Consider the following 13,823-nt stretch of genomic DNA (forward strand, 5'->3'; position numbering starts at 1 on the left):
TTAATATAAGCCTTTGTCTTTTCTTTTGTTTTTATGAAAGACAGCATTATAGTCAGGTCGGCTGATTCAGAAAATGAATCAACACGTTTTGATCAGTCAGCGCTGTTACTCAATAACGGTGTAGAATAAGCACACTGCAATCCAGTTGAGGACACCGGGTCACGTGGTCGTATATTGCCTTCGCTGGCATTTGCACCACGTGGACGCGTTTATTTGCGAGAACGTTCACAGAGTGACCGCAGGATACGCGCGGCGGCCATCATGCGTACGCGTACGCGTTATTAACAGCAAGTTGAATCAGCGTTACGTGCATATCGCCATCTAGCGGTCAGTACTTCACTTTTTGCATCGTCACATGAGACAGGTCATAAGAATTACATCCGGTGCAGGTGGTTGGGTCAAACGGAGAGGTTTTGCATTTTATAAACGTCATGTTATTACGAGTAAGTAAAGTATAAACTCATTCTAAATATATATATATATATATATATATGTTCAAATGATCGTATATTAAAATATTAGATTTGTTTGAAGCGCAACCTGATGCGTTTGTCCTGCAGTGCTATAACAGATAACATCAACATGCGCCTGAATGACGAACTGAAGTTACAAATCGTTAAAGTTGTAACTCTAAACAAATACATTTATACAGACATCATAATCAAAACCGTGCCTCTCTTTCTGACCCCTCAGTGCTGTGTGTGTTTTACAGAAGGTGTTACAGTGCAGTGTATCTGCCATGAAGAGCAAGCGGTCATTTCATCAGAGTGCTCCGTGGAGGAATCCTCTCATCCCCATCGTTGTAGAGCAGACAGTAAGTCTGTTTTAGTCTTATAACCGCTCACATGGGCTGACATGTCTGCTTAAATGTCGTACCGGTTTTATTTATTTATTTAAGCGGTTTGTCATTGACACGAAGCACCACGGGGCAGTGGTGGCTCTGGGTCAAGCCCCAGCACCACCAAGCTCCACTGTTGGGTTGACCTTAACCCCTTCTGCTCCAGAGGTGCTGTATCATAGCTGCCCCTGCGCTTTGACTGCAACTTCCTCAGCTGGGATATGCAAAGAAAAGAATTCCACTCTTCTGTAATGTATGTGTGGCGATAATAAAGGCTTCATGCACTCAGTTCCAGATGTAAATGTAGATTCCTCAATAAGTAAGCTACAGTGACAAGGAAAAACTCCCTGAGAGGACATGAGGAAGAGTCTTCCTTTTCTAGGTGACACCAGTACTAAGTACTAATGATTACAGCAGTAGTTCGTAGCTACACATCTCACAGCTTATCCACATGAAGAAGAGTCGCAGCAATGGAGTGTGAGGATCTGGCATCACATCAGGAAAACGGGATGTTCCCCCACAAATCAGGCCATTCTTGTTACTCGTACGAGATGTACCCGGTTCCCGAAAACATTCCTCACCTGAATGAAAAAGTTCATCCTGAAACATGTTAAATATTTTCATGCAGATTCTGGTTTTGATTGGTTGGTTGGTGCTGTCTGTTTTGTTATTCCTGAGAGAAGTTAAAGGTCATGTGGTTGAACCTGTGAAACTGAGAGTTGCTCTGAATTCTACCCTTAAATGTGTCTTGCTATATGTACAAATATATTTTTAAGATCTTGCAGATTTATTTAAGATAAAGCTTCCGCTCTCGTTATCGCCACCGTTTTTTTTTCCAGGGACGAGGAGAACGTGCCTACGATATCTACTCACGCCTTTTGAGAGAGAGAATAATCTGCGTAATGGGTCCAGTAAGTCTCTCCAAAAAAAATATTACATGAGTCTAAGGAGGATTCTTGTTGAAATCATATCTTTTTTTTAATCCCATTTGTCCACCCTCCTTTCCGTCTCTGCTTTTAGGTCGATGACTCTGTGGCAAGTCTGGTGATCGCACAGCTGCTTTTCCTTCAGTCAGAGAGCAACAACAAGCCTATTCACATGTACATCAACAGTCCTGGTGAGAGACACTTTGGTTCATGACAAAAACGAAGATAATAGTTTGTACTAACATTTAGCATGTTATGTTTCACAGACATTTTTTCATTGTATGTAACATAATAGCCAAATAGGGTATGGTAAAATATTAATAGTGAAAAAACAAAATGTTTGTTATGAAAGTTAAACATGTAGCAGCCCAAAATCCTTCACACTAGGTGTGTTTACATGCAAGCGTTTTTTCACTCCGAATGAATTCAATCCGATTGCAGATTCTGAAAGGACTGTTTATGTACTCTAACCATTGCAATCTTAACATGTGCATTACATATATTTCCAACAAAACCTCAGTGCAAGCTTAGAGCAGCTGTTTTTGTGTCCATACCACTGCACTGCATGTGCGCAAGGTATTTTTGAATCCAGTTGAGAAAATAGTCAGATTCAAGCATTTACATAGCATTATTACAGATCTACACCATCGTTTTCCATCCTGTCAAAATTTCATTTGGGATCAAGCTCAGTCGGATCGTTTGAGATGTTTACATAAAGGCTTTTCAGTTCGATTGCACTAACATCTGATTACTAACTGATTACATGTAAAGGGATTGTGAAATTTGGACATTTTCTACTATATAAAGTTTTGAAAACTACAGGTTTTCTTGGACTAAATTGTGGTTCTCTTTTGAAAGAAAAGTTTATTCAGTCTGGTTATCTCCAGACGTGAAAAGAAAATAAGACACCAACACACTTGCTACTCTATATTGATTTAATTAATATTAATAATTAATTAATATTTTCATTTAACATTACACCTGTAATACAAAATACTTATAATGCATTTAAGTCATTATGTGACTTCTAACTTTAGCAAATACAATACAGATCCTTGTTCACTGTTATAATAATAATCAGTGATTAATTCAGCAAGTTTTGTTCTGTTTGCTGAATCTAAAAAAATCTCAAATTTGAGTATATGCTTTGCAGCCACATGTTTACACTGGCTCCAAATTAGAAATATATTTTCTTCACCACATTTAATTCTCCTCAAATGATGTTTTTCCAAGAAGTAATTCTTACATCCTTTTAAGTTGGGGAGGTGTTATATTTTCAGATTCTTTTTAACACAACATCTCAAGAACACAAATAATCACTCTAACCAGCAGATAAAGTGATAATGGTATTGAACTACACACGGTCGAGGTCACAGCCCGGTCAAATGTCCATAATAGTTTTTCTTCACTATCTTCCTTCCCATTTAAAGGCTGAAGACTTCTTGTTTTTGTCTTCTACTTCTTGATCTCGTTTCTCTGACTTGCATGTAGGTGGTGTGGTTACAGCGGGGCTGGCAATCTATGACACTATGCAGTACATCCTCAACCCTATCTCTACGTGGTGTGTAGGCCAGGCTGCTAGCATGGGCAGTTTACTGCTGGCTGCAGGCACTGCAGGAATGAGGCACTCGCTGCCAAACGCCCGCATAATGGTGCACCAGCCTTCTGGAGGGGCCAGGGTAAGAAAAACAGCAGGATTTGTACTGTGTTATTGTTGTATAGTTTTTGGGAGCATTTTAAACATCTCTAATTAATGATTTCAGGGTCAAGCAACGGACATTGCCATCCAGGCCGAGGAGATTCTCAAACTTAAGAGACAGATTAACAACATCTACTGTAAACATACAGGACAACCTCTGGAAACGATAGGTACTGTTTTTGTTGAGAAGGCTTGTATCATCCTGTATACTAGCATGCATATATATATATATGCATATATATATATATATATATATATATATATATATATATATATATATATATATATATATATATATATATATATATACATACATACACTGTATACATTTTTTTGCCATTTTATTTATATTTCCATAATGGTGCAATATTATTACTGCAAAAATATTTTTACTGCAACACAAAGGTCAATTAAACAAGAATAAGTATGTACCTCCCTGGTACCCCTGCTTTTTGGATACAGTTTTTGTGGAGTATGACTCAATCAGCTATGATCTCCATGCTGAAATTTTAACAGAACCCATCTTAACAAAATTGTTCAGCCTCTGCAGATGAGATGGAGATTGTTGGTGAACAGCAATATTGAAGTTTTTTCCCCAGATTCCCTGCTGTTGTGTTGTAAGGTGAATCACTGCCACAGTCTCGACACACTTACAAACAGGAACAGGTTTTCTTTTAGAATTCCTTGTATTTTGCTCCATCCACTTTCCTCTCAACACTGACCAGATTTACAGTGCCTTCTGATTAAAAAGCATCGCCGCAGCATGATTCTACCATCACCATGCTTCATGCTGGGGATGCTGTGCTCAGAATGATGAGCACTGTAATTAGCATTCCACCAAACATAGCAATTTGTGCTAAACTTTGGCCTGATCAGAGCTTTTTTGCCTGCATGTTTGATCTCTAAGAGGAAAACCAGTGGTAGCTCAAGTAGTTAAGGCTCTGGGTTGTTTACCAGAAGATTGGGGTTTAAGCCCCAGCACCACCCAGCTGCCACCGTTGGGTCCTTGAGCAGCAGGCCTTGCTCAACCTACTCTGGTCCACGGGTGCTGTGCTCTGACCCCAACCCCCAAGGATGGGATATGTGAGGAAAAAATTTCACTGTGCAGTAATGCATATCAGATCAGTTCTACTAAAAATGTTTTGATGCCATGACAGTCATTTAATAAGGTCCTGAATATGTGAGAACATTCAGGCACACTTACCTGATAGTTTTGCCTTGTCTTTTGTTCTTCCCCTACAGAAAGTGTGATGGAGAGAGACCGATACATGAGTCCCATGGAGGCACAAGACTTTGGGATTATTGACAAAGTCCTGGTCCACCCTCCCCAGGCTGGGCTGGATGAGCCAGAGCTGGTCCAGAAAGAACCAACCACCTCAGCCAGCCCCTCTGTCTCCTCTGAACCCTCAGTCTCAGGATTGGCACAGTCTGGAACCAGTCCAGCTTCTTCTTACAAACCAGAACCATGACATGCAGGACCAGTCAGTGATCGGTCTTAGCCACTGATACGGTCTTTTTTTTTTTTTTAAATGGTATGAAATATCCGAGAGTATCTTTGTTCCTCTCTGATATGCAAACATGAGCCTGTGTTGTGTGTATCACACTGTACTGATCAAGCCTCATCCTGAGACAGTAAAGACTGACAAGTTAAACTCATCATGGACAATTATATAACAATATGGGACTTTGTCATACTCATATGTGATGTACAAAAAGTCTTGAGATTTTCCAAATCAGGATCACCAATAAAAAAACACCTGAAGTGTACAGTGTTTTATTTTTAAGGATAAATTTAACACAATATCACAAATGCAACCTCATGTACTCTGGCTGAATATTTACATGATGTAATATGTAACATTTACTTTAATTAAAACAGGAAATGGGACACATCATGACTGGTTTCGTATTCAGAAAACATGTACCAAACCATTGAGTCATCGTAGTGACTAGATAGTGTTGGAGTAGACAGTGTTGTTATTAAGTAAAGATAGAAAAAGTGTCATTTTTTCCAGTGTGTAGCACACAAACAGCATATAGCTTTTTATTTCTTGTGTGCTTTTACATGCTTGGTTTCCTTACACTGACCAACCAAGAACATAAAAACCATACCAAGAACTGGTAAAAGCCATATGTTCAGCAAACAGGACAAAATTCAAAGGATGCTGCATGCTCCCCAACCGTTCTTTTTGGCCTGTGTGGCCCAGCGCAGCCAGCCCAGGTTCGACTCTTGGTATGGAGGATACCGTAGCACGCTGATGCGCTCGAGTCCCCAGCCTCGCAGCATGCACGCCCGTCTGTGACTGAACGTCTCAAAGCCCCAGCGGCCGTGATAACTGCCCATCCCGCTTGCACCTGAACATGCGAGTTAGGATTAACGTTAATATAGATCTTCAGTACACCTCACACTAGTATGCTGTGTGGACGATTTAACTATTATATAACTAAAATATTCAGCAAAACATGAAACTTATTACGTGGTTCAGTTTATACAGCTAATTGTGGTACTGAATATTTTAATACAAATTTACAATTATATCACCGAAAAATCTAAGGAGATGGCCTGGGTTTATGAAAATACAAAACAAAGCATAAGTATAAATAAAGCCATTCTGCTATATCGTGGTCTGTGATGCAGTCCATACATACCTACTCCTCCAAAAGGCAAACCAGGAAGTGTCATGTGAACTATTCCATCATTTGAGCAAAACCCTCCACTGCTGGTCTGCTCTAATACTGTATTCACCACCTGGGAATAATAATTGTTTTATATCTCTGATGTAAAAGAAAACATGATTCATCAGACAAGGACACCTTCTTCCATTGCATGGCCTAGTTCTGATGCTCACATGCCCAGTGAAGGTGCTTTTGGTTGCGGATGTGGGTCAGCATGGGCATTCTGGCCAGTCTGTGGCTACTCATCCTCATACACAGCAAGCTGTGATGCACAGTATGGTAACTTTCTATCACAGCCAGCATCAACTTTTTCAGCAATTTGTGCAACAGCAGCTCTTCTGTGGGATCGGCCCAGACAAGCTAGCCTTCACTCCCCACGTCAATTAATGAGCCTTCGTTGCTGGTCCACTAGTTGTTCTTCCTTAGACCACTTTATAAGTACTACCCACTCAAAAAACACCACACAAGACCTGTTGTTCTGAAGATAGTTCTCTCCTGTTGAAGGTGCTATTGTAACAAGATACCCAAATTTTATTCACGTCTTATGATTATTATATGATATGATTATGCACATACTTTGTTACCTGATGCCTTCAACACCTTCACCACCTTCACCAATTTCTTATCATCATCTTTTGGACCAAAATATTCAGCTCTTTCATGAATGGTGCAATGTCATGTTTTTTTTTTAAAAATATTGTTCATCCAGATGCTTCAATTTCTCCTAAGGATTAGCAGGAGTGCAAAGCCATAATTTTGTTTCTGAGGTTTCTTGGCAGCAATGTGTAAATTTTTCCATGGTATCAAGGGTATACGCTGTCTAAAGGTAGTCTATTTTTCAGCAACACATGCAAATCCTAATTACGAAAACCAGATGCTTCTAAACATCACTGCATCAATTCCAGACTGGATGAAGGGAAGGTCGATTTGGTGTGTGTGTGATTTGATCTGCTGGAATTTTTTAATAGTGAATTAAAGCTCAAATTAATCTGTCTAATCAAGTGTTTTAAAATGACCTCTGGTGTGAACAAAGTAATTTCCTTGCCAAAAGAAATGCATCATAATGTGTGGAGTGATGAAAAACTGAGATTGAATATTTGAAGCCTAGGTGTATGTAAATGTTTGGCCTCTACTATACAGTTTCCAGTATATACCTATAAATAGTGGCCTATATGTTCACTGGCAATTTTATTAGGTACAATAAACGATTTATCAGCCTCCCTCTGCCTCCTTCTATACCTACAAAGTGACAGGATCTAATAACGATAAGCATAAGACCTCTTTGTCCAATAAACCGTCAACTGGGTGTATAACTCTGTAATTCAATATCCAGTGAAGAGCTCTTGAGGTTTCATGGCTTCCTACCTGAGACTGATCAGAAAACACATAGAGTGCCAGTGGCTTCTCTCTCTCGTTGATGAAACGGATGCCTTGCTCTACAGTCTCCACAGTGAGGATGGGAAGAATGGGGCCAAAGATTTCCTCTTGCATTAGAACGTCTGATTCGGTCACGTCCACAAGCACTGTGGGAGCTGGAGACAAGATGACAAGAGCATGTGTAGGACAGAACAGCATTAAAATGGTCTATTTTATAAACGACCTCATTTAATTTGCAAACAAGGGCCTCCTCAATCGATTTTAGGAGATTCATATAAATAAAATCAACACACCATGACGAAACAAAGGTAAAAAGAAAAAAACTATTTCCACACTCCTCATCTCATTTTCTCACCAATGTATTTGTCCTCTTTCACGCTTTCTCCTCCTATGACCACCTTTCCTTGAGATTTTCCCAGGAGCTCCATGAGTCTGTTCCAGTGTCTATCTGTCACGATTCGGCCATAGTCCGGGCTCTCTTGAATCTGCTGCCCATAGAAGCTCTCCAGTGCTTCTCTGATCATGGGAATCAGTGCATCTCGCATCTCTACTGTGCACAGGACATAATCTGGTGCCACACAGCTCTGCCCTACGTTGAAAAACTTGGCCCATACAAGCCTCTTCGCAGCAGCCTTGATGTCTAGGCGGCCGTAAATGAGGCACGGGCATTTTCCACCCAGCTCCAGAGTGACAGGGGTGAGATGCACTGCTGCTGCCTGCAGGATGCTCCGTGCCACCACCTGAGAGCCTGATTAACAGTCAGGGGTATGAGAAAGCAGTCTGTAACAACCAAATAAATGTAAAAGAAAACGTCTTACAGTGACTCACACCTACCTGTGTAGAAAATATGGTCAAATCGGTTCTGCAACAATAATTTGGTTTCCTCTGCTCCTCCACAAATAACAGCGAAGCACTCCTGTGTGATATTTGAGTCACGTTGAGTTATTGCAAAGTTTACTCCATTAATAAACATTTTTGAATGAAAACAGAATACAATACAATGTCTGTATCTGTATATAAAGTGCAATGTAAAATGCAGCATTACCTGAGACAGGTATTTTGGTATTAGCTCTGAGAGGAGTCGCTCAGTTGCTTGACTGATTTCCGAGGGCTTCAGAACTGCACAGTTTCCTACACAATAACGTCATTTTTTTTTTAAATGCAAAAGAAAGTGGTTAAAGTTCTGAGTTCTGTAAAATCTGTAAGTCACTTCCTATTAAAGCATCTGCCAAGTTAATAACAAATGTAAGAAAATAATACATTTTGCTTTATAATCTGTACAATAACTAGAAAAGAGACCATGTTTTCATTTTTTATCTCGAGAAAGGAGTTAGGAGTATAGGTCTACCTGCAGCAATAGCACCTATCAGTGGTGCTATAATAAGCTGGAGAGGATAGTTCCATGCGCCGATAATCAACACAACCCCTAAAGGTTCTCTGCGTACAAAGCAGTCATCTAGTTTTGTTGCCTAAAATACAAAAAAAAGAAGACAAGGAAGAGGTGTCACTCATGTACATTAATGGAGTATAACAGTACTTGGAATCTGTCCAATTTGGTCATGGGGAATTGTTTCACAATATGTGCTTGCTGCTGTAGTTTTGGCAGAAGCAAAATCCATCAGTTACACCATGCACATTACTTACCAGGTTTTTCCCCACATAGCTTGGCTGCACCCAGGATTCCAAGTTACAGATGGTATAACGAAGATCATTGGACACCATGTCGATTTCTGACAGCGCTGCCTCAAACTTGGGCTGCAGAAACATCAGAGGTGATTATGGTGGAGCAGTGCAGCGCTTAGATAGAGTAGTTATGACATGCAAGCATGAATGTTCGGGTACCTTGGCGAGGTCTTTATGCAGTGCCTCCAAGATCTGTTCCTCGTTATCCTCTAGTAAAGACAGCAGAGCCTCCAGCTGAGTGCGACGGAAATGCAGGGGAACGGTCATTTTGGACCTGAACGCAGCCCTAAGTCTCTCAATCACCTGCTTCTGACCTTCCATTTCAACACACCTTTGAAAGAAAAACAATCTTGTGTTATGACGAGAGCTCGGAATCTGTGAAATGTCAAAAGTCAAAAGTCAAAGAAGCTTTATTGTCACTTGGTATTGTTACAGTGACGCAGACAAACATAGAGCTAAACATAGAGATAAAAATTAAACTATACTTAAGGTGCAATAAAAAAAAAAAAACTAAACTATACTTAAGGTGCAATAAGAACTAAACTATACTTAAGGTCCAATAAATAAACTAGACATACAACAGAAGCACACAGGACGACAAGACAAGACAGTGCAGACAAACAACATATAGACCGACTTTTGTGCAGATAGCAGTGTATACAGTGAGTGCAAATAAGGAATTTGACATTTTGTGCAAAGAACAGTGTATACAGTGAATGTCAAGTCAAAGAAGCTTTATTGTCACTTCAACCATATATAGCTGATGCAGTACACAGTGACGTGAAAACAACGTTCCTCCTAGACCAGAGGTGATACACATAACACAGACAAAGTACAGTGACGCAGACAAACATTGAGCTATAACATAGAGATAAAAAATTTAACTATAATTTAAAAATTAAAATTCAACTAAAAAAATTAAACTATACTTAAGGTGCAGTCTTTAAGAACTAGACATACAACAGAAGTGCACAGGAAGACAAGACAAGACAAGACAAGACAAGACAAGACAAGACAGTGCAGACAAACAACATATAGGCCGACTTTGTGCAATGAAAATGTACAATGTACAATATTTACAATGTAGAATGTAAATATTAAATATTAAGTGACACATGTAAACAGGATTAATATAAAAAATGTAAAGTGAAATGTAAAGTAACATGTGCGTGCGTGTGTGTGTCCAGCACAGTTCAGTTCTTCTTGGAACACAGTTCTCAGCTTTTGTGCGTGTGTGTTATGTATGTGTGCGAGTACATGTCCAGCACAGTTCAGTTCTCCTGTTGAGATCAGATCTTGGATGTATATGTGTGTGTGCGAGTGCGTGTGTGTGTGACCAGTTCAGCTCAGTTCTCTGTTGAGATACCTGATTGCCTGAGGGAAGAAACTGTTTAACAGTCTGGTTGTGTGGGTCCGAATGCTTCGGTACCTCTTTCTGGATGGCAGAAGGGTGAAGAGTGTGTGTGGGATCATCCACAATGCTGTTAGCTCTGCGGATGCAGCGTGTGGAGTAAATGTCTGTATGTCAGTAGGTGCGTTTACATGGACACTTTTTAATTAGATCGGACTGAATTCAATCAGATTGACGAATCTGATCGTAGCGTTTACATGAACACGGTATAAAGTAATCAGATTGTTGTGTGTGTTTACATGACACATGATTAGAATCGGATTAGATCTTTTGACATGCGCACAGTCCACGAAAACAGGATTCCCACCGTTTTGCCTACGACAACATCCGTACATCATACGTCATTCTTGCGTCATTGCACATGCGCAGAACTTTCCAGGAACATGTTCCATCCGATTAAGTGTTTACATGTCCTCTCGATCGGACTAAAAATGGTTTAAACCACCCCTTACCATCCAATTGAAATTTTAATCGGATGTGGCAAATTCCATCCGATTGACGTGTTTACATGACACTTTTTTAATCTGATTGTGCTTCTAGTCCTGTTACGATCAGATTACAAGTGTCCATGTAAACGCACCTAATGTGAATGCTACAGGTTTCCAACGCAGTGAGAAAGTGACATAATTTTGACATGTAATTTACTAATACATGAACAAATCTTCCCTACGTAACACCAAGGACTTACTGCTACACCCTGACACTTCAGCTTTGAATAGAGGAGTATCTTGTGGGCTTGTGGGAGATGCTCCAGGAAGCATGGGGTGAAATCTCATCAGATTATCTTGAAAAATTGACAGTTAGAATGCCGAGGCTGTAATTGCTGCAAAAGGTGTTTTTTTTTTTTTTGTTTTTTATGAAGGCAAAGTTTGAAGAAAACATTCATTGTTTCCATCAAAATCATCATTTCTAACTCTGACATGTCAGTATGTCCTGTTCTTTTGCTATATTTTCTATTCAGACTAATTTGTGTGTGTTTCCTTGGAAAACAATAACATTTTTGAGTGATCCCAAACTTCTGAGCGGAAGTGTATACACATACAAGACCCAAGAAGACTGCATTCTTGTGTGCCAGGGCCCTAGTTGTATCCTCCTCCTCAAGCCTAAAAAGGCTATTAATTTCATATGGACTCCAGTGACCTCCCTCCATGAATGTTGTCGCTTGAATACAAAATTATGACCGTTAGCATAAATCCTCATATAAGAAATTTTATAAAACTTTGCCCTATTCAAATTAATTGAACTGAATTGAAAATAACATCCTCCACTCCTTCAGGAAGTCTCGCCACTAGATTTCGGATGTTCAGTGTGGAGGACTGGGGTGCACTCGGCATTCCAGTTCATCCCAGATGTGTTCAGCGGGATTTAATTCATTGGGTTCAATGCAGGATACTTGAGTTCTTTCACACCAACGTCAGCAAACTACACAATGTTGATCAGTGCATGGGGCATTATCATGCATGCTGGAACAGGTTTGGGCTAGGCGCCTTAATTATAGTGAAGGGACATTTTAAAGCTAAAGGACACTGGGGGAAAAAATCATTTGAGATGTTTATGTACATTATGTATGTATATACAACCTGACAAACAACAGAGATGCTGAATAACCATGGATCACCTCACAGACTCTCAGACAACACTGCAAAACCTGTTAGGTCACATACACTCAGACCTTTTTCAGAACTCAAAACATGAATTCAGAGATTATTTGTAAATAAATAAATAAATCATCCGGTCAATCATAACCCTGTTGTGTTTGCACTATTCATGTTGAAATGTTTGTTAGCATGTAGGAGTTAGAAGGCCACAAGAAAGTGATGAAAAGCTGGTGCAAATCATTCGTGTTTACACTATGGCTCCACGAAAGCTATCACAAACACGGTTGCTTTAACGTTTCCCCCCATTTTTCATTTTTTAGACAGATTATTAAAAATTTAGCCACAGAGACACATAGCAAGGCTCGCGCATGACAGTTAACACCATCATCCCCTTCCCTTCTCCCAGCACCAGATATACCGTAAAGCTCTGCTTCACACAAATAAGTCGTGTCAAATAAGGTTTCGTGTTAAGTAACGATTAAAAAGCAAGCCCTAGAAAGTGAAAACGCATTCATACTTACACACTCTGTGACATTTAATCTAAAATCTTACCGAGTCTATTTTGTTTATGAAGCCTTCGTGAAATCAGTGCTCAAGTCGCTGTTAAACCGCCGGTTTCAGTCTCGAGGTATTTCTGGGTGTAAGTGCATAAGACGGAAAAAACAAACAAACAAGTTTGTCGAGTTTGTCATCGTAGTACAGGATACTGGCGTCGAAGGAACTGAGCTGACAAATTCACGTAAAAACTGTCATGTCCTCTGACACACACACACACACACACACATACAAGGAAAACATGCTGCACTTCCATCCAGCAGCACTTACTGAGAGCTGGTGCAGATTCATCACACTCAACTGGAAATAAAGGTATTTTATTCAATTAGCAGCTAACATTTGTCATCGAGTCGATGCAACAGCATTCAGAAAACTTTCAAATGTCTATTTAAACACTGTTTCTGGATTTAGTTGGATGTTTTGTTTGTTTTTTTTGCTGACTTGTGAGCTACAGTTTCATCCCCCCAAATACTGCCAGAGATAACACACTTAACTTAACCACATAACTTCGCGCATATATGAAACAATTGACCTGTTAACAAAGAATCCATTTTTAACGTGTGTGAAAACCAGCACTTATTTAATTTATTCTTTTTCCCCATGTTGATGTGTGACCTGCAAGGCTTGATGCGTTGCCCTGCTGTCACGTGACTGGCTGATCGCGTGAACAGTGGAAAGGTGTACAGGTGTCCCTAATAAAGTGGCCGGTTAGTGGCAAATTATTCACACAGTTCAAACATTATGATGGCATGTTCACTCCCATTGCTGTGAACATAATTAGTGACATAATTAGTAAAATAGTGTTGACCGGTGTGTGACTAAACTGTTACACAATGTCTACATCAATACACTTGTTACAGAGCACACACTAAATGACTAAACCTGCCATTTGAGCGTCCCACTCCAAATTTAACCCCCCTTCGCTCTTATAATGAGCTCCACTCATCTCAGAAGGCTTTCCATTAGATTCTGAGGCTTGGCTATGAGGATTTGACCTCATTAATGCGCTTGTGGCTTAATGAACAGGCGCTGATGTTGGGTGAGGTGGTCTAGAGTGCAG

The 13,823-nt window shown here is 39.9% G+C and overlaps 2 protein-coding genes across 2 annotated transcripts; one reads left to right on the top strand and one right to left on the bottom strand.

The window, feature by feature from the left end:
- Window positions 1-298: 298 nt before the first annotated feature.
- On the top strand, window positions 299-5,226 carry clpp (caseinolytic mitochondrial matrix peptidase proteolytic subunit). Its single transcript, XM_058376316.1, has 7 exons — window positions 299-443; window positions 713-814; window positions 1,678-1,749; window positions 1,859-1,955; window positions 3,256-3,443; window positions 3,528-3,633; window positions 4,706-5,226. The coding sequence occupies exons 1-7, from the start codon at window positions 432-434 to the stop codon at window positions 4,930-4,932; spliced, it is 804 nt and encodes a 267-aa protein (XP_058232299.1). The 5' UTR covers window positions 299-431; the 3' UTR covers window positions 4,933-5,226.
- On the bottom strand, window positions 5,224-12,970 carry aldh3b1 (aldehyde dehydrogenase 3 family, member B1). The gene is made up of 10 exons (XM_058376290.1): window positions 12,761-12,970; window positions 9,359-9,530; window positions 9,161-9,271; window positions 8,865-8,985; window positions 8,562-8,647; window positions 8,351-8,432; window positions 7,872-8,264; window positions 7,505-7,671; window positions 6,113-6,212; window positions 5,224-5,818 (listed from the first exon to the last, which is right to left on the bottom strand). Exons 2-10 carry the CDS (start codon window positions 9,518-9,520, stop codon window positions 5,619-5,621), a joined length of 1,422 nt encoding a protein of 473 aa, XP_058232273.1. The 5' UTR covers window positions 9,521-9,530; window positions 12,761-12,970; the 3' UTR covers window positions 5,224-5,618.
- Window positions 12,971-13,823: the final 853 nt, after the last annotated feature.

Source organism: Hemibagrus wyckioides, linkage group LG02, assembly GCF_019097595.1.
Source record: "Hemibagrus wyckioides isolate EC202008001 linkage group LG02, SWU_Hwy_1.0, whole genome shotgun sequence".
NCBI lineage: Eukaryota > Metazoa > Chordata > Actinopteri > Siluriformes > Bagridae > Hemibagrus > Hemibagrus wyckioides.

What these genes read in the sequence shown, in the direction of transcription:
- aldh3b1 (XM_058376290.1), bottom strand. Translation starts at nt 9,520, where the DNA reads ATGGAAGGTCAGAAGCAGGTGATTGAGAGACTTAGGGCTGCGTTCAGG. An exon ending in GAAAGAGGACAAATACATTG is followed by an intron (nt 7,672 to 7,871) that starts GTGAGAAAATGA and finishes TCTTGTCTCCAG; the next exon opens with CTCCCACAGTGCTTGTGGAC. An exon ending in TGTTTTCTGATCAGTCTCAG is followed by an intron (nt 6,213 to 7,504) that starts GTAGGAAGCCAT and finishes TATTATTCCCAG; the next exon opens with GTGGTGAATACAGTATTAGA.
- clpp (XM_058376316.1), top strand. An exon ending in CATGTACATCAACAGTCCTG is followed by an intron (nt 1,956 to 3,255) that starts GTGAGAGACACT and finishes ACTTGCATGTAG; the next exon opens with GTGGTGTGGTTACAGCGGGG. An exon ending in AGCCTTCTGGAGGGGCCAGG is followed by an intron (nt 3,444 to 3,527) that starts GTAAGAAAAACA and finishes TAATGATTTCAG; the next exon opens with GGTCAAGCAACGGACATTGC.